This window comes from Cetorhinus maximus, chromosome 17 (assembly GCF_964194155.1).
Source record: "Cetorhinus maximus chromosome 17, sCetMax3.hap1.1, whole genome shotgun sequence".
In the NCBI taxonomy this organism is placed as follows: Eukaryota; Metazoa; Chordata; class Chondrichthyes; order Lamniformes; family Cetorhinidae; genus Cetorhinus; species Cetorhinus maximus.
Genome location: NC_135895.1, coordinates 44,725,275 through 44,749,075, shown reverse-complemented (window position 1 = coordinate 44,749,075; position 23,801 = coordinate 44,725,275). Strand labels below are relative to the sequence as shown.

Below are 23,801 nucleotides of genomic sequence, written 5' to 3'. Positions count from 1 at the left end.
TACTTCAGAAAAAGCTGCGGTGGAATTATCAATAGCAATGAAACGATGCACTGAAGCCCAGAGTGAGTTGAAAGAACAATTGATTGTCCTTCAAGATCAAATGCAACAGGGATGTATAAGCCATTCAGCAACATGAAGAAATGAAGACTGTCTTAAACAGCAGAATGGAAGCACAGCAGAAGAAACTTGAGGAGACTATGCTGAATTGCAGAAAACTTCAAGATGAAGCAAGTGAGCTCCACAAAGTAAAGGAAAACCGTTGAAATACCTTTGAATTTTACAAGAATCCTTAGGTCAAAGTTTATTCTTCTGGAAAATTACAAAAAGGGAAATGAATTTAGTGTCACTCTGAACAAACTGAAGAACTGGTTGGCAGAGGAGGGTCAGCAATATTCTATATTCCAGAAGGAAGCCAAAAGCTACAAGAAACAGACTAAAGAGCTGAAGTAACAGTTGAGTGGAAAAGAGGAGGCACTGAAAGGAAAAGTCGTCAAACCTTCCAAACTGCAAGCCGATAATGAAGCAATGGATTGCACAATTACAGAACTGAAGTAAGTTGAGACTTCGCCAGAGACAGACTTGGCCAACAGTGAATCCAAAATGAAGGACAAGGAAAAAGTTCTGTTGCAGAGAAACAAAAGACAGAACTAAGATCAGAAAATGTAAATCTGACACTGAAGCCTTGTGCTTTAGAAAAAGAAAAAGCTGGCTGAATGAAAAAATTCATAAAAATGCAAAAGGATTTGAAAACAAAACAGCAAACAAGTATTTGGCTGAAATGATGAGACAAGTGGAAATGAAACATATACACCCAGCAAGAACATGGCAGACACCACAAAAAAAGGAAATTTGCGTCCACTCTAGGAATGAACAGCGTACATGTTCCCTTCGGAAGGAACGGGACAAAACCACAATCTCCAGAAAAAGCAGACAGGTTGTTGATAAAGCGAAACACAACTCAAAGGAGCACAAAAAGCGAATCAAATGGAGATAGCCAAGTACCAGAAACACAGAGTACTACTACCATTTCTCCAGGCGTGATAAACGGAGATATGGGAGAACTGTCAAGCCTCAAGACCATCTGAATTTATAAAGTCTGAGATGGGGGAACGAGGGGCAGCAAGTAAAGTTTGTATTACAAATAGTTATACTCTATTGGAAAGTAAAGATTTACTTGGAGAAGAAAAGGAGATGTTGTATGATGTTATATGTGCCTGCATGTCATTGTAATGGAAGGGTGCTTAGCAGAGCAACGGTTGAAATGGCACTGGAGAATAGCACTGCCCATGGTATGATGTATAGAGTTACATGGTAATAGACTCAGAGAGAACAGTCTAGAGAGAACGCTCTGGAACCAGCCTGCATGGCCATAACAGCACCACGCATGACAGTAACATGGGATCTGTAAATAGTTAAAGGCTAACAATAAAGGCTTCATGTTTAAAAATGCAAGTTTCAAGATCTCACTATTGAGACATCTAAAGAATCCGTATTACAACACAATGGGGGCACAACTGCTGAATGGATCCCCTCCACATAGTCTGTAACTTCCTTCACAGTGATGGCAACAGTCTTCGCTGATGGTGGGTGACGTCATACGCAAGTGCTCTCGCGCACAGGCCCATGACGTAATACGCAGCTGCTCACGCACACAGGCCCGTATCGAGGCGCAGGGGAGAAGAAAAGGGTCAAATCAGAGGGAAAAGCTGCAGCTGGACGGCCCCGGAGGGAGGGGGGCTGTGGGCTCAAACCGGCCTCTTCATTCAGTCGGCAAATGATTAATAAAGAGTTTATTTTCCTGTGTTAATGAAAAGTTGGTAGTGGGCCAGCAGTCTGTGGATTTTCCGTGTTTATTACACGCCCCCCCCACCCCCATCACACACACACCCTGAATTTCAGGGCGGCTTGTTTTTGTTTTGTTTTGTTTTCGGTGCGAGAGAGAAACAGCAAGAAGCGAGCGGCCTTGTTTTCTGAGAGGAAAGGAAATGTTCTGTTTTTGGTGGTAGAGAAGGAGGAAGCGACGTTCCCCATAAAGAAACGTGCGTTGTTTTCTTTTACTCGTTTTCTGCCAGTTTATTTTACCTCCTTCCACCGCCCCCCCCCCCGAGTCATGCAGTGATGGTAAATACGGTGTAATATTTAAGGAGAAATATGGGAAATTGTTTGAAATCTCCTACGTCAGATGACATTTCTTTGCTCCATGAGTCTTCTGACCGGGCGAGTTACGGAGACGGCACCGAAATAGACCAAGAGCCGCCGCCGCCATATCAGGTTCGTCTTTGTTTGGACAAGTTTTCTTTTTGTCGTCTGTCTGTCTGTCTGGTGTCCTTCGACCTATTTCTATTGTATGTGTCCAGCTGCTTATGAAAACAAGCCAGTGCGGTTTTGAAGTCTATATAATGTCTTATCTTTGGTCACTATTTTAACGTTTTTCGCACGAACACGATCATCAAAGCAACTGCGTCTTAAGAGGTCTTTTACCATTTATTCGTTCGAAATAAAATGTGCCGCTACTGGCCAATGAAAAAGTAAAACAATAAGACCCTAGATATCTGAAGCTTTACGGCAAGCAAGGCAAAATAGTTTGCCATATTCTAACCGTATTGACTCATGTTGATATATTTGTATTTTTAATTATTCTAATAAATATTTAGAATTTGAAGTTATAGGCCTATCATTACTTACGATTAAAACTATGTCACAGCTTTTGAGTATTTACTATTCTTCGTGTCATTTGCAAACTGACGGCTTCATTGTTTAGTGTAATTATTAAATATACCTTATTTGATCCATGAGCCAGCCTTTATAATTTATTTTATCTTTGGTATATATTTCGCTTTATGTTTTAGCACAGTTTAATGCAGTCAGGAGAAAACAAGACAGCTTTGTGAAGTTAGTACACTATTGTGTCTGTAGTGGATAGGCAAATATTCTTGTCCTTATGCAGAAACAAATTCTGGCTTTGTCTTGTACAAATGGAGCATGAGCATTTGGCACTGACATTGAACTTCAGTGCTTCACATTTCAGTAGGAATGAGCATTTTTTAAAATTCCGTCCTAGATTTTGTGAATAAAGCTTTGGTTCAGTGTTTATCAAAGGTACTGCCATCATGTGGCAGTGAAATTTGATCCATTTGGCTCCAAATTCCCTATACAAATTCACCGAAACAGTTTCTCATTTCTTTCCGCCTGTGTCGCCCATCTCCTTTTCCCAGTTGATGTACACTATATCACATTCTTTTATGGAATTATGTTGAGCTTCTGTGATAACACTGTGGTGTTTGTTGGAGATTTGTTGCAGTATGGCTTTTTCCCACCCTAGTTTTTTAATGGCTATCTGAACTTGAGTGAATTGGGCCCCAAATATCCATTTACCTGTAGATAGAGTTGGCTTTCTTAAAATTATAAATTAATTGCTTATTTGTCTTGAACTACAGGATGACTTGATTCTCAAGTATTTGCTTTGTTATATTAGTATTTTTGTTATATGTTGGAAAAGGTGTGTTCTGGAACAAAAAAACAGGGCAAATAGTCTTCTAAAGGAGCATTGTCTTTAAGAAAAAGTTGGTCTAACTTTTTATCTTGTTTTCTAACAGAAAATCCTATAAAACTAGCCAAATGCATAGTTCAATCATTTGTGCATGATGTCATTATGACAAAATTCGAATCTTGCTCTACCCATGTGGGAAAAGCTTGTTGAGCACTGCCTTGTGACGCCACTGATCCTTTGAGTAGCTTGTAGGCTTCATTCCAGTGTCTGTTTTGTGTTTTAACTATTAGTAAATAGAGTAAAACATCATTAATAAAAGGTTGGTGTGACACTGCTTTTAAAGTTAACTTGTGTTCATAAATATTGGAAATTTTATATTCATTCTCATTCACCAGTTTATAAACTTATTTTTAACTTGTGCCACCAATTTCTTTTGACACAACTGAATTTGCCAGATGCATCTTTATTTTAGGTTGAAGTTTGCAATAGACCTAATGAAGCTGCTTTTGACATTACCATAGGATCATTATTAGAACACCAGTGTGTTGCTTGATTACAGATCTAGATTTTCAGGAGTATATTGATTCTTTTTTTTTTCCCCAGACAGTCAATGTACAGATACTTGGTGACAGCAATTTGAATGCTTATAGTGCCCTTTTATATAATATTCCATGAAGAGAGATGGATTGAGGAAAAGTGGACACAGGCACGGTCATAAAGATTGGCTTTTTTGAGGCCTTTAAAGGTGGGGAGGAAGAAAGCAAAATTAAAAGGTATAGAGAGAGAGTTTCAGAGAAGAAGTCAAAACTGTTGATGGCTATCTACCCAAGTGAGATACACGGAGGGTGGATGCACAGGTGAGGAGAGTCTCAAGAATGTAGAATGGCCTAGGATGGGTGAAGAAGACTGAGTGCAGGATAGGATGTGACTGGCCAAGTTTTAATCAAGTTGGAGCACATAGTTCCATGAAGATGTTTGAGCATTTCAGTCTTGAGCTAATAAAAGTATGGATAGAACTTTTGTAAGATAAAAGCAAAAAACTGCAGATGCTGGAAATCCAAAACAAAAATAAAAATACCAGGAAAAACTCAGCAGGTCTGGCAGCATATGTGGAGGGGAACACAGTTAACGTTTCGAGTCCATATGACTCTTCAACAGAACTAAGTAAAAATAGAAAAGAGGTGAAATATAAGCTGGTTTAAGAGGGGGGGTGGGGGCAGTAGAGCTGGATAGAGGGCCAGTGATCGAACTTTCATGCTAGAAGAGCTGAAAATCAGGCAAGCGTGACCAGCATTACACAAGTGAAATCATGTTTCCTCCATAATTTGAATATGGAGTTTGAAATTTACTTTAACATTGAACAGGGCAGTTAGATTGTGGACAGTCCTGCTTTAACCTGAGTGTACAACCTTGGAATTGGGTATATATAGATACTGGAGAATGGGAGCTTCTGATGAATCAAATACATTGGCTCTAGTTTTCTCTTTTTGGCTCTAGGTTGTTTGACATGTTTGTGACTTGATGTCGGTAAGCAGTTCAGAAATCCCCAAGTAATTATGGTGGACAAGCAGGACTGGATAATGTGCGGTTAGGTGAAGCATGTCCAAAAAACACTGGCTCCATTGACTTAAGTAAGAGTGAAACCAGTCAGAGAGATGACTGATGACAGCCATTGGGGAAGATGGAGTGATCAACTGTGTTAAATACTGCAGAATAGCTGAGGAGGACAGAAGCAAAGCTTACTATGGTTCTAGTTTGAATGTGTCACCATTGACTTTGACTAAGGTTATGTTAGTATAAAACATAAGCCAGATTATGAAGATTCAAAGACGGTACAGAATTAGGTTGCAACAAAATGTTGAAGGCCCTTTGGAGAAGAAAGGGGGGTTTTATAGTTGAAAAGGGCAGAGGAGTTAATGGTACATGATCTGAGGAGTGGCTGATAACTGTCTTTAAAGGGGAGGGGAATGGTGTCTGAACAAAGTTTTGTTCACGGATACTTGAATATACTGTAATTTCCCTCCTGGATAATTTTGCTTGTGGACAAAGATACTACTCAAAAGATGTTGAACCTAGCAACAATATCATAGTGCAGCATTTCTACTGGCTGTTGTTTGTTCCTCCAGTGTTGTTATCCTTTCTTTTTTGATTGTTGTCCAGGTTCCTCCTGCAGATTCAAAATAAAATGTAGTTAAGCAGGTGGATATTGGGAGAGAGACAACATCAGCATTGGGGTCAGGATTGAAGCTGGACAGGTAGTATTGCCATTTGAGTATAATCGTGCTGAAAGAGCAGATGTGTGCTAGTTGAGATGAGAGAGCAGACAAAATATATTTGTGTACACCAACCAGCATGTAGTTGAAAGTGTTGGTAGATGGGAACATTGTAACGTTGTTTGTTCAGTTTGAGTGTTGTGGATTTTTTGAGAGAATTTTGGAGGGCTCTGCATTTTTGCTTATGAGTTATGGCTGTTTTCCTTTCAGGAAATAGTGCAGAGAATCTTTAATGTCAGGTATAAACATAAGAACATGTAAACCATTTAATGGTCTTGAGAGAAATTTTTAATCAGAATTGTCATTTGTAGTAGTTGAAACTTCCAAATAGAATTCTTGAAATGTGTTTTATTATATAAGTAATACTTTGGTGAAAATTAGATTTGGTTTTATCCTTTCTATGCTAGAATTTTTTTGCAGTGCTATCCATCTTATCATTAATAACATGTCAATTCAATAACTTGAGTGTTTTTATCATGTTGCCATGTTATATCAATGTGTTTCAATTCCTTCCAACGACAGCCATGGAATCATGCAGGGTTAGGTACAAAAAAAGGCTATTTGGCCTGTCATACTTGTGCTATCTTACCTCATTAGAGTTACGTATTATTTCCCTATAATTTTTCTGTGCCCTTTTTCCTTCGCTGCTTAAGTGTTGACTTGGTTTCAATAAATACTTGTGGTAAAGCATTCAAAATTCTTCCTATCTTCCCCTTTTTATGCTTCTATTTCTAAGTTCATACTTCCTTATAATTGGTATTGATTCAAAGGAAGCAAACTTGGAATATTCACTTTAATAATTTTGAGTACTTCTATTATAAATTGAGTACTGTGAGGATCAGTTGATAAATGTATGTATCAGTAAAAACTACTTGTCACTTTCAATTCATATTTCATTGGACTTTCACCAAACTTAATGTCCTCATGAGTTCTTTCCATTTTAAAAAAAAAGTACATTGGGAGCCTCAAAAGAACTATGCTTTTCAATCAGAACACCAAACAATCAGTCTTAATAACTCATGCCTTAAAATTGGGTCTTAAACCTGTTAATTTAGTGTTCAAATGCAACTCTTGAGTCAGATGAGCATGGAGTTTTTTTTATTTCTTTTTCAGCAATGATAATGCCAATGAATGTCAGGGGGAGATGATTGGATGGTTGGATTCTGCCTTGTTGGAGATGATTATTGCCTGGCACTTGTTTGGTGCGAATGTTATTTGTCACTTATCAGCCCAAGCCTCAATGTTGTCCAGGTCTTGCTGCACATGGATGACTCCTATCTGAGGAGTCGTGAATGGTGCTTAAGATTGTGCAATCATCAGCAAGCATCCCCACTTCTGACCTTATGATGGAGGGAAAATTGTTGATGAAGCAGCTGAAAATAGTGGGCCTAGGACATTACCCTGAGGAACTCCTGTCATGATGTCCTGGGACTGAGATGGTTGGCCCCCAACAATCACAGCCATCCTCCTTTGTGCTAGGTATGACTCCAACCAGTGGAGAGTTTCTCTCAGTTCCCATTGATTTCGGTTTTTCTAGGCCTTCTAGAGCATACTTGGTCAAACACTGCCTTGATGTCAGGGGCAGTCACTCTCAACTCGCCAAATCTCTGGAGTTCAGCTGTTTTATCCATATTTGGACCAAGGCTATAATGAGATCAGGAGCCGAGTAGAATCCAAACAGCGTCAGTGAGCAGGTTATTGCTGAGATAGCAACATCACTTTGCTGATAACCAGGAGAAGACTGATGGGCAGTAATTGGCTGGGTTGGATTTGTCCTGCTTTTTGTGGACAGGTCTTAGCTGGGCAATTTTCCAAAAGGCATTTGATAAGGTGCGACTTCAAAGGTTACTACGCAAAATAAGAGCTCATGGTATAACAGGTAACATATTAACATGAATAGAAGAATGGTTAGCTAACAGGAAATTGAGTGTAGGCATAAATCGGTAATTTTCAGGTTGGCAAACTGTAGTTAGTGGAGTGCCAGGGGTTCATTGCTGTGGCCTCAACTATTTCCAATCTGTATCGATGACCTGGATGAAGGGACTGAATGTATGGCTGCTACATTTGCTAATGACACAAAGATAGGTAGGAGAGTAAATTGCGAACTAGGGGACACAGTTTAAAGATTAGGCATCTCCCATTTAAGTTAGAGATGAGAATTTTTTTTTCTGAGAATCATTCATCTGTGGGATTCTCTTCCCCAGGGAGTAATGGAGGCCATTTCATTGAATATATTCAAGGCCAGGTTAGATTTTTGATCAACAAGGGAGTCGAGAGTTATCAGGGGGCAGACAGGAAGGTGGAGTTGAGGCCACAACGGATCAGCCATGATCTTATTGAATGACTGACCAGTGACTGAATGGCTCGGGGCTAATTGGTCTACTCCTAATTCTTGTGCTTTTGTTCCACGTAGCTAGTGTTTTAGCTATACTGGAACAACTTGGCTAGGGGCACAGATAGTTCTGGAACACAAGTCTTCAGTACTACTATGGAAATGTCGTTAGGGCCTATAACTTTTGCAATATCCAGTGCCTTCAGCTGATTCTTGATATCACGCGAATCAATTTGGCTGAAGACCTGGCACCTGTGATGCTGTGGACTTCTGGAGGAGGCCGAAATGGATCATCGGCTTGGCACTTCTGGCGAACGTGATTGCAAATGCTTTAGCCTTGTCTTTTGCACTTGTGTATGTGAGGATGGATTGGAGAGGTTGGGACTGTTTTCCTTGGAGAAAAGAAAGCTGAGAGGAGACTTGATAAATTCAAGATCCCGAGGGGTATGGACAGGGTAAGAAGGTGTTCCCACTCAAGAACATCAAGAACTAGAGGGCACAGATTCAAAATAATTGGCATAGGAGTAAATGTGATGAGGAAATTTCTTTTCACCCAGAGGGTGGTTGGAGTTTGGAACAAACCCCCTAAGAGGGTGGTGGAGGCAGGTTCGATCGAGGTATTCTAAAGGGAATTGGATTGTTATCTGAAAAGGGACAATGTGCAAGGTTATGGGGAGTGGGACTAGGTAGAATGCTCTTTCAGAGAGCCAGCGTCGACTCGATGAGCCAAATGGCCTCCTGCTCTGTAAAGTCCTATGATTCTGCGTAGGGCTTGCCCCATCATTGAGGATGGACATTTGTGAAGCAGCTTCCAATTAATTGTCCACCACCCCACTCTCTACTCCCTAATGGCATATAAATTAACTTGTTTATTCTTTTAATAGTAACACTTCTGTGCTTCCCTGTTATCAATCATTCATCTCACCAACCATCCAAAGCTATGCGCAACTATTTGTCCTCCTAAATTGACGAATTTTAAAAACCTATATTGGATTTTGTCTCCTTCCTTACCACAGCCCTCACTCTCAGTTTGGAAGAAAGGTTTCTATGCTTAGAATGACAATGATACTATCAATTCAACAGTCGTTGTCTTTTGACTAACAGCACCGTGGGGCATGGAGGGAGGCCCCAAGTCCATCATTTGATCCACACCGACCGTCCAACCAACTTAGGCAGCTGCCACCAGCACACACACACGCAGAAAGGAGTCCAAGTTACTGTGGTAAAATGCACTTTTGCATGCATGTTGTAGCAGTCTGAAGCTATGGATAGCGATGATAGAGGCTCCAATTTTCTCTCTATCACATGGCTGACCATGAATCTCTCCCACTCTTTATTACATAGGGGTTGGAGTATAAGAGTAAAGATGACTTACTGCAATTGCATAGGACCTTGGTGAGACCACATCTGAAGTCATGTGTGCAGTTTTGGTCTCCTTGCCTAAGGAAGGATATACTTGCCCTAGAGGGAGTGCAAGAAAGGTTCAGTAGACTGGACAACCCTCTCACCCCAGGAATCTGAGGAGAAATTTATGGTCTAATATTCCAGAGAGTATAGAAGAAAAAGAGGTGGTCTCATTGAACCATATGAATTTCCTGTGGAACTTGCTAGGGTAGATACTGGGAAGATATTCATTCTCTCTCCTCTCTCTCTCTCTCTCTCTCTCTCTCTCTTCTCCCCCACCCCCACCTCCAACCTGGCTTTGATTTGTAGAACTAGGGGCTATCGTCTCAGAAAAATGGGTCAATTCATTAGGACTGAGATGAAAAAGTTCTTCACTCAAAGCATTATGGATCTTTCAATGCTATGCCCCAGTGGACTATGGATGCTCAGTCATTGAGTATATTCAACAGAGATTGATAGACTTTTGGATACTAAGGCAATCAAGGGATATGGTGATAGTGGAATTGAGGTTGAAGACCTTGTTGAATGGTGGAGCAGGTTCAAAATGGCTGGATTGCCTACTCAGATATTCTCAAGCTCTTATGCAAGTTCTTCATTTGGTGGCTGGGTTTCTTTTATCATTATACAATATTCTTTATTTGCAAGGAGTAGATGACACTAAAATGCACTTCAATCAATTCTGGCTTGTATTTACTTGTTGCATAGCAAGATGAACAGCCAGCCTTTAATTCTAATATATGTACCAATAGTTTCTGCAGACCTGCCACCCATTACTTAATGGACCCAAAAGTAGCCATGCAACTTTGGTTGCTGACCTGATTAAACAGTCTTTATGGCCAAGATAAAACAAAGTGCTTATAGTGAAGCAGTCATCATAGACCAGGCTCTCAATGTTTTACATCACAATTGGTGACCTTGGGAAAATTCACAAAGTTTACAAAAATGAATTGTTTTACAGAAATTGTGACAAAAAATGAAGGCAAAATCATCAGACTTGAACTCTTGTCAAAAATGATCTTCAAATCTTTTGGGAATGTAATTAAGATAATAGAGTGTTAATTATGTCCCTTAGGCATCCCTGACCCATAGACTACCATACTTGGTGAGTGAACAGGGTAGACCCAGTTGCTGAGTGATTTTCATTCTGGTCAAGAGCCCACTGATCAGAGAAATGATAGTTTATTATAATCTGTGCTTTTGTGTTTAGTAACAGGTGTAGCTCATTCAACTGCTCAAGCCTGTGCTGTTGTTCTGTTAGCTTGTGGATAATCTGTACCTCAGCTCCATTTATCAACATTTTGATCCATATCTATTGCTATCATCACCAAATAAAAATTTATATCACTTTTAGTAAATGTTGCCATAACACAGTTGTTAAATGTGCATTCCCAAGGTTGTACAAAGAGATTGGATTGCCCAAAGTTGGCATGCACCTGAAAACACTGCAAAAATGAGAAAGCCTGGATAGGTTTTTCATTCCAACATTATCTCTTGACTGTACAAATGGCCTGAGCTTTCAATAGTAAAACATTTGTGTTGCCAGATGTATATCAAATGTGATCATTTTTTAAGAATTAACAGGCAAAAATCTTGGGATAAGGAGCAATGTTGCAAAAAAAGGTCAAATGCATTACATTGCAGTGTGCAGCATGGAAAACAAACTTGGGGAATTGGAAGCAATTTTATAAGATCTAAATTTAGTAGCATCAACAGAAATGGGAAAATAAACATGTCAGGAAATCTATTTAGGAGTGATAGAAAAGATGGGAGGTGGAGAGGTAATATTGATAAGAGGGAATACTTGTAAGTGGGATACATTTGGCCATTCAACAATGAGTCATCCTGCCTAATGCCACTTTCTGGTTCTTGGTCTATAGCCTTGTAGGTTATGGCATTTTAAATGCCGATCCAACTTCTTAAATGTAATGAGGGTTTCTGCCTCTACCACCCTTTTAGGCAGTGAGTCTTAGACCTTGATCACCCTCTGGGTGAAAAGATTTCCCCCTCGAATGCCCTGTAAACCTCCAATCTCTTACCTTAAATCCACGCCTCCTGGTTATGGACTGCTCAACCAAAGGGAAAAGGGCCTTCCTATCCACTCAATCTGGATCCCTTGTAATTTTATGCACTTCAGATAGGTCCCTCAGTCTCCTCTGTTCAAAGAAAATGACCCTAGTCTATTCAGTCTTTCCCCACAGTTAACATTCTCCAGTCCAGGCAACATCCTCGTAAGTCTTCTCTAGTATAGTCACACCTTTCCTATAGCATGATAACCAGAACTGCATGCAGTACTCCAACTCTGGCCTAATTAGTCTTTTATACAGTTCCAGTGGAACTTCCCTGCTCTTATTCTGTCTCTTGCCTAATAAAAGCAAGTATCCACTGCACTGCAGGAATTCACCAAGGCTCTTTCAACAGCACTTTCCAAGCCCACGACCACTGCCATCTAGAAGGACAAGGGCAGCAGATAGATGGGAACACCATCACCTGGAAGCTCCCCTCCAAGCCACTCACCATCCTGACTTGGAAATATATCACCATTCCTTCACTGTCACTGGGTCAAAATCCTGGAACTCACTTCCTAACGGCACTGTGAGTGTACCTACACCACATGGACTGCAGCAGTTCAAGAAGGCAGCTCACTACCACCTTCTCAAGGGCATCTAGGGATGGGCAATAAATGCTGGCCTACCCAGTGAAGCCCACATTCTGTGAATTGAATAAAAAATAAAAAATCCTGCGTGTTGTCTTTACTTATCTACCTATCCTGTCAATAGGGACCAGTGGACGTGCACTCCAAAGTTCCTCTGTATTCAGTACCTTAACATTTATTATGTATTCCCTTGCCTTATCAGACTTCAAATGCATTCCCTCACACTTCTCCAGAATGAACTCCATTTGCCACTATTTCACTCATCTGACTACTACATTTGATATCTTCCTAGAGTCTACAGCGTTCATCCTCACAATAACCACAGCCAATTTTTATGTAATCTGCAAACTTCTTAATCATACACTCTACATTCAAATCCAAATCATTGATGTATACTGCAGAAAGCAAGGGAACTAGTACTGAGCCCTTTGGTCTATTCCTTTCTCTCATTTTAAACAATGGTGCAACTTTAGCTGTCCTCCAGTCCTCTGGCACCAGACCTGTAGTCACTGAGGATTGCATAATAATGGCTAGAGTCTCTGCTATTTCTTTTTGCTCTCCCATGGCACGTTTCAATCGGACCTGGGGATTTATCCACTTTCAAAGATGTTAAATGCTTTAATGCTTCCTCTTTAACTATGTTAAGTTCATCTAATCTACCTTACTCCTCTTCCCTGATTGTATTGTCTGTATCATCCCTCTTTTGTGAAAACAGATGCAATGCATTCTTTAAGATTAACTCCCATGTTCTCCATCCCCAGTCAGGCTACCCAATGGTCCCTACTGTCTAGTTATCCTCTTGCTCTTTGTGTACTTGTATATAAAAAAAACCTTTTGGTTTTACTTGTCAACATGTTTTCATGCCCTCCTTTTGCTTTCCTGATTGCCTTTTAATTTTGCCCCTATGACTTTTAATTGTCCTCTAGATTTTCTGCAGTATTGAACCCTTGGTATCTGACATAAGAGAAGTAAAGTCTCTGAGGCTGTTTTACGTATCCCTCCTTTCTTATTTAATGCCTCCATATCCCCAACTCTTTCCAATGCTTTGTAAATTCTGTCACACCCGAAGTGCTCTAACACTGACACGTGCTTTTTTTTCCCATCCACTCTTTCCTTCACCATCCTGTTTAACCTTCACACCAACTAAAATTCTAGGCTGCTTTGTGTCACTTCTGTTATACAATGTTTCACTCTGTGTTAGTAAAAAATCCTCCCCTACTCCGAGAACATCGGTGAAGTCCAACTGTGCTGAAAATCGGCAATGCTTCCTTTTAAACCATCAGTTACGGTAGCTGCTGCTTGTTAATTGTCCTAGCTAGATACTGTGATTACTACCCTGGAAGCCCATTTCTTTTTTAAACTTAACATTAATTATTATTAATGTTATTGTTGAAACTTGATTTGTTCTTTCTGATTAGTGGTTTTAATGTAAACTGTTTATTTAGGCTGCTGGCTTCATTTATACAAGATCATCTTCCTTTCCTCTTTTTTTGTTTTGTGGCCTGGCATTTGAGAGGCGACAGCCTACCTGGCACTCTCAGTTGTTGCTCTGTAAAAATGCAACCTGAGGGGTCGCAGATTGTCACTTTTCTGTCTTGAACCTTTTTATAGCAGGCGGGAGCATGTTGGAGAGAGATTTTTGGCTTCCAGAAGAACATTTGGTAACTTGTGTACATGTAAATGACATCTGGAGTTGAATTTCATTATTCATTCTTAAATCAATGTAGACAAATCATGCCATGTTCTGTCAATATATTGGTGAAAGACAATAAAGGACTAGAAGTGATATTCCAACATTGCATTTCTCTTGCGTGTGTCAAAAAAGAGCACCTGTAACACTCTTTGCAAATCTATAAAGCTTTTTTCTGAATTTACTCTTTCCAGTGTAGTTCAGAGCGCTTGTATTTTCACATCTAATACAAGAAATCCTGATAACCTTGGCTCCCCTGCAAAAATATCGGCTGTTCTATGTATTGCAAAATACATTGTAATATTCAAAAGCAGCCAATCAGGATTTACTTGGAATGGTGGAAGTGTCATTATAGATTAATGTTCTCTTTTGTTTTCTTTGGGGTTCAGAGTATTTATACAAAACTTTCTTTGAAATTGTAGGGCAAATAGCACATGAACTTTGCAAGGAGATTAAATGAATGAAATAAGTCTATGATAGATTAGACATAGCTGCAAGACTAGAGGAACAATGTGAACAACTGCCCTTGAAATTAAAACACCAAGGTGTCCAAACCAAATACCAATGGCTGGAATCACACTTGACATATGGAAGGTGCTTGTGCTTGTTGAAGCCAAGTATTGAAGCTCAAGGTAACACTAGGAATTCCTCAAGACCGCTCCCTAAGCTGTCATCAGCTTCCTTCGAAGATCTTCCCTGTCAAAAGGTTAGGAGTGAGGCTGTTCAATAAGGATTTCAAAATGTTGAGGTAATTCACAACTATAATAATGAAGCTGCGCAGCTAACAGTAGCAACTGGACATTATCCAGGCTTCAGCTAACAGTTGGCCGGGATATTGCCTGGCACTTGTGTGGGATCAAGGACAATGTCTCAACTACTCCTTTTTGATGGTACCACTGTCACCAAGACCCCACCTTCGTACTCGTGTAAATGTTGAATTTTGGAGACCAAAAGCCGTGGGGCCATATTTTACATGGGTAATGTTTTCAAGGGGTTGATATGCATGTTTGATTTGGGCCCAAATGAAATCCAAGAAAGATGATCTCAAGGGAATAAAATAAAAACCAGCAACACTAAAGAATCCATATTAACTACTAACATTTATGACATTATAAACTATATACAAATCATCCAACGCAATATAAATATGTAACAAATTAACTGCAACACTTCACGTTGTAATTCTTTGAAATCACTCTGATCACCATCTGAGTCACTGAATAATTCATCCCAATCACTTGGTTATGTAACATCATTTGGATCTTCTTTGACTTCATCAGGCATGTCCTCGGTACTGTTGAGCACATTCGATATTCCACATTTTTAGAAATAATTTTTTGACAATATTGGAATGGAGTTCATTCCATGCATCTATGACCCATTGACACAATGTTGCTAGTGAGGGTGCTTGCATATTTCTGCTCTTAATGAATATTTTTTCACTCTTCCAACATCCAATTGTTTCACGTCTTACAGTACTGCCCTTGAGTGGTGTATTTACATACACATCCAAGGGAAGAACAACATTCGTAAGGTCGCCAAGAATAACTGCCACATTGGAGTTGGTCGATCTCAACATCACTGACTACGTTGTCGATGAGGTAGGAACCCAAAGTGTCCCAGAAGAGCAAACATTTTTCTTTGTGCAGGTTTTAGAGCATGGGCGAGTGGGGTTTACTTTGGGTTAAGAGGCAGGCATCAGAGAATTGGATGAGCTGAAGTTTATAGAGGATGGAAGAAAGGAAGTCCAGTCTAGAGATGATGCAAACGTGGCTGAAAGTTTTGACACCAGTTGGGCTGAGGCAATAACTGAAACTGTGATGGTAACGATATGGGTTAGGAAGCATAGCTTGGGGTGAAACAGGACACAGTTTGCAAGTTGTCAGCTTTAACTTGAGAAAATGGACTCCTGGGGTGGAATCTGTGACAAGGGGACAAAATTTGTGGACGAAGCCTAGGATGATGGCTTCAGTCTTCCCAGTGGAGGAAATTGTGGCTCAGCCAGAGCTGGATGTCGTATAAACAGCCAACCAACTGGGTAGTGGAGGAGCTGAGAAACTTGGAGCTTGGTGTCAATTGTATACTTGAACCCCGATACCATGTCTTGGAATGATGTTATGAACTGCAAAGCTGTAGATGAACAAGAGGAAGGGTCAAAGTTCCTTAGTAAACTTCAGAAATAATGTCATGAGGGTGGGAACAGATGCCAAAGCTGGAGATGCTCTGGCAATGGTCAGATATGTAAGAATGGAACCACTCAGGTGAGCAACAGAGGAGAGACTTAGAGGAGGATGGAGTGGTTAGACATGTCGAATAGGGCAGTATGATCACTGGTGGTGTTACTTGTGTTTTTCTTTAGGACTGTTGCAGTGCTGTGGCAGAAGTGGAAACTTGGAAGGGATTCAGCAGGAGGTTCCAGGAAAGATGAACATGGATGTAGGAGGTGACAGCACGTTAAAATAACTTAAGGGTCTTAGCATCTTTGAAAGTAAATAAGTAATGGTTGACAGCTGTTTTTGTGACTGGAAGATGTTTCCAATGGGGTTTCACAGAGCTCAGTACTATGCCCCTTGCTATTTGTGATAGATCAATGATTTAAACTAGAATATACGGGCAAGATTAAAAAGTTTGAAGATGATAGAAAAATTGGCTTTGTGGTTATCACGAGGATGAAAGTAGACTGCAAGAATATATCAATGGAATGATCAGGTGAGCAGAGGTGTGGTAAATGGGATTCAATCCACAATTGTGAGAGTGCATCTGAGAGGACAAACAAAGGCAAGGGAATACACAATAAATGGTAGGATGATGAGTAGAAGGACCTTGGACTGCATGCCTATAGATCTCTGAAGGCAGCCAGAGAGCTGGGTAAGGTAGTCAAGAAGGCATATGGGATGCTTTCCTCTTTTAACCATGGCACAGAATATAAGAGCAAGGAGGTTCTGTTGGAACTGTACAAAAACACTAGTTAGGTGGCAGCTAGAATACTGTATAGTTTTGCTCACAGCATTATAGGAAGGACATGATTGCACTGGAGAGGATGCAGAGGAGATTTATAAGGATGTTGCCAGGAATGGAGAACTTGAGCTATGAAGAAAGAATGGATAGGCTGGGATTGTTTTCTTTGGAACAGAGGAAGCTGAGGGGAAATTTAATTGAGGTTTATAAAATTTAGGGACATGGAGAAAGTATCTATTTCTCTTTGTAGGGAGACCAATAAGCAGGGATGTAGATTTAAAGTAATTGGCAGAAAGATTAACGGGGAATTCAGATTTTTAACCTAGAGGGTGGTGGAACCTGGAATTCACTGTCTGAAAAGCATGGTGCAATCACATCTCATTCCTCTAAACCCCAGACATGTGTAGGTGAATCTACTCAGTGTCTCATCATAGGACAGCCCTTTCATCCCAGGAATGAATCTCCCAAGACAATAATATCCTTCCTTGGGTATGGAGACAAAAACTGCACATACTAGCACATTTTCTAATTATGCCCGATCACTGTACACTTCTCTGAAGTGCCAAATTACATTTGTTTACATTGAAAGTGCTAAATGCATGTTGTTGCCCTGCTTAAAGAATATGGATCATATACAGAAATTGCCAATTAAATTAAACTTCAAACTAACTTTTTGGATTAATAAAAATTGCCAAATATTTATCCCAAAAATGACATGCTTGATAGATATCCTTTGTATCCATTTGACCCAACAGTATTCTAGTTGTGGTCTTACCAAAGCCTTGTGCAATGGTAGCAAGACTTCCTTATTCTTGTGGGATGGCGATGGCGTGGTGGTATTGTCGCTGGACTTTAATCCAGGGACCCAGGGTAATGCTCTGGAGATCTGGGTTTGAATCCCATCACGGCAGATGGTGGAATTTGAATTCAATAAAAATCTGGAATTAAAAGTCTGACCACAAAACCATTGTCGATTGTTGTAGAAACCCATCTGGTTCACTAACGTCCTTTAGGGAAGGAGATCTGCTGTCCTTACCTGGTCTGGCCTACATGTGACTCCGGGCTCTCAGCAATGTGATTGACTCTTAAATGCCCACTGAAATGGCCTAACAAGCCACTCAGTTGTATCAAACTGCTACAAAGTCTCAAAAAAGCAATGAAATCAGACTGACCCGGCATCGACCTAGGCACCGGAAACAACAATGGCAAACTCAGCCCTGTCAACCCTCCAAGGTCCTCCTTGGTAACATCTAGTGCCAAAATTGGAAGAGCTGTCTCACAGACTAATCAAGCAACAGCCTGACATAGTCATACTCACTGAATCATATCTTACAGATAATGGCCCAGACACCACCATCACCATCCTGTCCCATCGGCAGGACAGACCCAGCAGATGTTGTGGCACAGCGGTATACAGTCAGGAGGGAGTTAACACGGGAGTCCTCAACAACGACTCCAGATACCATGAAGTCTCATGGCATCAGGTCAAACGGGCAAGGAAACCTGCTGATTACCACAAACCGCCCTCCCTCAACTGATGAATCAGTGCTCCATGTTGAACACCACTTTGAGGAAGCACTGAGGGTGGAAAGGGTGCAGAATGTACTCTGGGTGGGGGCGCTTCAATGTCCATCAAGAGTGGCTCGGTAGCACCACTTCTGACCGAGCTAGCCGAGTCCTAAATGATATAGCTGCTAGGCTGGGCCTGCGGCAGGTGGTGAGGGAGCCAACAAGAGGGAAAAACATACTTGACTTCGTCCTCACCAACCTACCTGCCACAGATGCATCTTTTCATGACAATATCAGCAGGAGTGACCACTGTAGTCGTGTTGTGTAGCACTACCACTGTGCTAAGTGGGATAGATTTCGAACATATCTGGCAACTCAAGACTGGGCATCCATGAGGCGCTGTGGGCCATTAGGAGCAGAATTGTACTCAAACACAATCTGTAACCTCATGGCCCGGCATATCCCTAACACTACCATTACCATCAAGCCAGGGCATCAAGCCTGATTCAATGAAGAGTGCAGAAGGGCATGCCAGGAGCAGCACCAGGCATAACTAAAAATGAGGGGTCGACCTGGTGAAGCAATAACAGGTCTACTTGCGTGCCAAAGCACATAAGCAGCAAGTGATAGACAGAGCTAAGCCATCCCATAACCAACGGATCAGATCTAAGCTCTGCAGTCCTGCCACTTCGTTATGAGTAGTGGTGGACAATTAAATAGCTCACTGGAGAAGGAAGCTACACAAATATCCCCACCCTCAATGATTGGGGAGCCCAGAACATCAGTGCAAAAGATAAGGCTGAAGCATTTGCTACAACCTTCAGCCAGAAGTGCTGAGTGAATGATCCATCTCAGCCTCCGGAGGTCCCCAGTATCACAGATGCCAGTCTTCAGCCAATTCGATTCACTTCTGCTTTCCGCCACGGCCACTCAGCTCCTGACCTCATTATAGCCTTGGTTCAAACATGGACAAAAGAGCTGAACTTCCTAGGTGAGGTGAGAGTGACTGCCCTTGACATCAAGGCAGCATTTGACATCAAGGACCCCTCGCAAAACTGGAGTCAATGGGAATCGGGGGAAACTCTCCACTGTTTGGAGTCATACCTAGCACAAAGAAAGATGTTGGAGGTCAGTCATCTCAGCTCCAGGACATCAGTGCAGGAGTTCCTCAAGGTAGTGTCCTCGGCCCAACCATCTTTATCTACTGCTTCAATGATCTTCCATCCATCATAAGGTCACAAGTGGATGTTCGCTGATGATTGCGCAATGTTCACCATTTGCGACGACTCAGATACTGAAGCAGCCCATGTCCAAATGCAGCAAGACCTAGACAATATCCAGGCTTGGGCTGCCAAGTGCTAAGACAGATGTAGGAGCAGAAGACGACCATCTGGCCCATCAAGTCTGCTCCACCATTCAATGAGATCATGGCTGATCTGATAACCCTGAACACTTTCCTGCCTTTTCCCCCAGAACCCTTGATTCCCTTACTGATTAGAAATCTGTCTATATCCGTCTTGAATGTATTTAAAGACCCAGCTTCTACAGTCCTCTGCATTAAAGAATTCCACAGATTAACTACCTTCTGAGAGAAGAAATTCCTCCTCATTTCTGTCTTAAATGGGAGCCCCCTTACTCTGAGATTATGTCCTCTGGTCCTGGACTCTCCCACAAGGGGAAACACACTCTCAGCATCTACCCTGTCAAGCCCTCTAAGAATCTTATGTTTCAATAGGGTCGCCTCTCATTCTTCTAGACTCCAGTTAGTACAGGCCCAACCTACTCAACCTCTCCTATTAAGAAAATCCCTCCATACCTGGGATCAACCCAGTGAACCTTCTCTGGACTGCCTCCAATGCTAGTATATCTTCCCTTAGATAAGGGGACCAAAACTGTTCACTGTATTCTAGATATGGTCTAACTAGTGCCTTGCATAGTTTTAGCTAGACTTCCCTATTTTTATACTCCATTCCTTTTGAAATAAAGTTCAACATTCCATTTACCTTCCCTATTACCTGTTGAACTTGTATTTTTGGGATTCATGCACAAGGACTCCCAAACCCCTCTGTGCTGCAGCCTTCTGCAGTCTTTCTCCATTTAAATAATATTCAGCTCCTTTATTCTTCCTGCCAAAGTGCATAACCTCACATTTTTCCACATATTCCATCAGCCACTTTTTTGCCCACCCACTTAACTTGTCTCTATCCCTCTGTAAACTCCTTGTGTCATTCTCGCCACTTGCCTTCCCACCTATTTTTGTGTCATCCACAAATTTGGTGATGGTACATTCACTTCCTTCATCCAAGTCATTAATATATATTGTAAATAATTGAGGCCCTAACACTGATCCATGTGGCACGCCACTAGTTAGATCGCCATCCTGAAAATGCCCCCCTTGTCCGAACTCTGTCTTCTATTAGTTAGCCAATCCTCTATCCATGCTAATATACTACCCCCAACACCATGGGCTCTTATTAAGTAGCCTTACATGTGGTACCTTATTGAATGCCTTTTGGAAATCCAAATATATTACATCTGCTGCTTCCCCTTTATCTATCCTGCTTGTTACCTCCTCAAAGAATTCTAATAAATATAGGCATGATTTACCCTTCATGAAGCCATGCTGACTCTGCATGATTAGATTATGTAATTCTAAATGCTCTGCTATTACATCCTTTATAATGAACCCTAACATTTTCCCAGTGACAGATGTTAATCTAACTGGCCTATAGTTTTTTGACTCCCTTTTTGAAAAAGGGTTTTACATTGGCAGTTTCCAACCCCCTGGGACTTTTCCAGAATCCAAGGATTCTTGGAAGATTACTACCAGTGTATTCACTATCTCTGTAGCTACTCCCTTTTAATATCCTAGTAACACCACACATAAGTGCCAGTCAATGACCATCTCTAACAAGAGAGAATCTAACCATCACCCCTTGACGTTCAATGGCATTAGTATCACTGAATTCCCCACCATCAACATCCTGGGGGTTACCATTGACCAGAAACTGAACTTAGACTAGCCATATAAATCCTTTGGCTACAAGAGCAAGCCAGAGGCTTGGAATCTTGCGAGCCTGCGACAAGTAACTCTCTTCCTGTCCACCATCTATAAGGCACAAGTCAGGAGTGTGATGCAATACTCCCCACTTGCCTGGATGAGTGCAGCTCCCACAACACTCAAGAAGCTTGACACCATCCAGGACAATGCAGCCTGCTTGATTGGCACAACGTCCAGAAAGATTCACACCCTCCACCACCAATGCACAGTAGCAGCAGTGTGTACCATCTGCAAGATGCACTGGAGGAATTCACCAAGGCTCCTTAGACAGCACTTTTCAAACCCACCCACAGTTTCGAGCCCATATGACTCTTCAGAGCAGGCTCTGAATAAGAGTCATAAGGTCTTGAAATGTTACCTATCTTTCTCTCCACAGATGCTGTCAGACCTGAGTTTTTACAGCACTTTTTGTTTTTATTCCAAACATGATGTGGCCTATTCATTGCAAATCATGAAAGCATAACTTATATGGCATTATTTTACTTTCATGGCTCTGATTTCTAGCATCCAATTTGGCTTTTTTTATTGTTTCACCGCATTGTCTGATGTTGAAAGTGAAGTGCAGAACTTTAATTTTAATTCTCTGCATTTACCTGTTCTAATTCAGTTTCAACATTGTATATGCATTCCTTTTAACATGTGTAAACTATTATTTCACTTGTCCTATCTCTCCAATTTTTGTAAATACTTTGTTGTATCTGCTTCAACTGCTCTGCTTTTTGGAGTGGTGATCAAACTTGTTCAGTTTACAGATTTTTATGTGATACCCCCTTGAATAAATTCAGAAATGGGGACCTTTGTAGAACTCCACATTAATATTCTAGCCTCAAATCTGAGATTATATCTCCCCTTATTTGTTTTCTTTTAATTTGTTTCCCACTGAACCTATCTTTCTAAATTCTGTGGGCCTTTAGTTTAATTAGTCTTTCAAGAAACTTCTTATCAAAAGCTTTCTAAATGTCTAAAATTATATGGCATAGAGATTGCTCAAATCTACTTTTTCTAGCTTCAAAATATACAATTTTTTTTTCATTTTTCACCAGGACAATGATTTACTTGAGTGTATGATTTTTGGATGCCTTTTGATACCGTGACTGGGTAACCATAATTTTTATACAAGTTTTGGTGCAAATCTGGTTATTGACCATGTATGGATTGAAGCCCAGCTAAATCTTGTCCTTTTTTTTATTTGTTCACTGGGTGTGGGCATCACTGGTTTGGCCAGCATTTATTGCCAATCCCTTATTGCGCTTGAAAATGTGGTGATGGGCTGCTGCCTTGAACCGCTGCAGTCCATGTGATATAGGTACGCCCGCAGTGCTGTTGGGGTGTTCCAGGATTTTAACCCAGGAAGAGTGATATAGTTCTGTCAGGATGGTGTGTGGCTTGGAGGGGAACTTGCAGGTGGTGGTATTCCCGTACATTTGCTTCCCTTGTCCTTCTAGGTGGTAGAAGTCGTGGGTTTTGAAAGTGCTGTCGAAGGAGCCTTGGTGAGTTGTTGACCTTTCCAGCTCTCTCCTACCTCCTCCGGTCATTTTTTGACAGAGACAAACCTGACTGACGTTAAAATGTAGCAAAGCTAATCACTTAAGAGCTTAGTGAAATTTATTTTTAAATTACATGACAGCTCTGCAGTTAAAAGGAAAGATGTAAAGTAATCATTTTTTAATTTGATATTTATTTAGTACCAAATAAAACCTCTTTTAAGAGGCCTGACTGGGACCGTAAGATATGCAAATATTAAATGCTACAAGGAAAAGCATGTGTAACAGATCTTGTCTAGCAATTCCATAGCTGCTTAAGGGACCTTCTCAATCTGATGCTATTTGGCATATTTAAGGCAGTTAAATGAAGCAATCTTCTCACATTTGCTAAATACAGCTGTCTGAACTTAACTGCAGTGCCCAACAATGTCTTTGACTGACATATTGGCCTTTACAACTGATGTTATGGCTCCCACATAGGCTCGCTATATTTTGAGTAATATAAGATGTGGAATTATGCAAATTTAGTTTTTAATTATAGTTTCTTCCCCAAATTAATGTTCCACCCATCCATTTCCATATGCCCTTCAGGCTAAGCTGCAATGGCACAGGTGCTGAATCTTTGGTCTTCTACTGAAGACTCATACATAGGCAGGAACCCATAAATGGAATATAATTTTCATGTTTGCAGTCGGCACATAATTTACTTCAGAACCGATCAAGCTAGGCTACTTGCTACAGTGCTTGGAGAGCATGTCATTCAGAATGCATGTCCAACTAAATAAGTAAACTATTTTACACTGCTTCTCAACAGCATAGGAATCTTTGTATGTTTGATTGTGTGAATTTGCCTATCCTTTCATAGCTGAACATTGATCCACCTCCTTTCTGAGGATTAGTCATTTCAGTTTCAGTTGCCTTTATTGGAATTCTGGCTATACATGGCC

The 23,801-nt window shown here is 40.9% G+C and overlaps 1 protein-coding gene across 2 annotated transcripts in view; it reads left to right on the top strand.

Annotated features, from left to right (window-relative positions):
- The first annotated feature begins 1,641 nt into the window (after window positions 1–1,641).
- Window positions 1,642–23,801, top strand: part of rnf11b (ring finger protein 11b) — a 34,262-nt gene continuing 12,102 nt past the window's right edge. Inside the window, exons 1-2 of one of the 2 annotated variants that reach the window (XM_078561136.1) lie at window positions 6,975–7,242; window positions 15,319–15,443. In XM_078561136.1, coding sequence (XP_078417262.1) covers window positions 7,200–7,242; window positions 15,319–15,443 — 168 coding nt within the window. In that variant the 5' untranslated portion in view covers window positions 6,975–7,199. Of the gene's footprint in view, window positions 2,272–6,974; window positions 7,243–15,318; window positions 15,444–23,801 lie in introns of those variants that run through there. The other variant, XM_078561137.1, reaches the window with a different exon arrangement.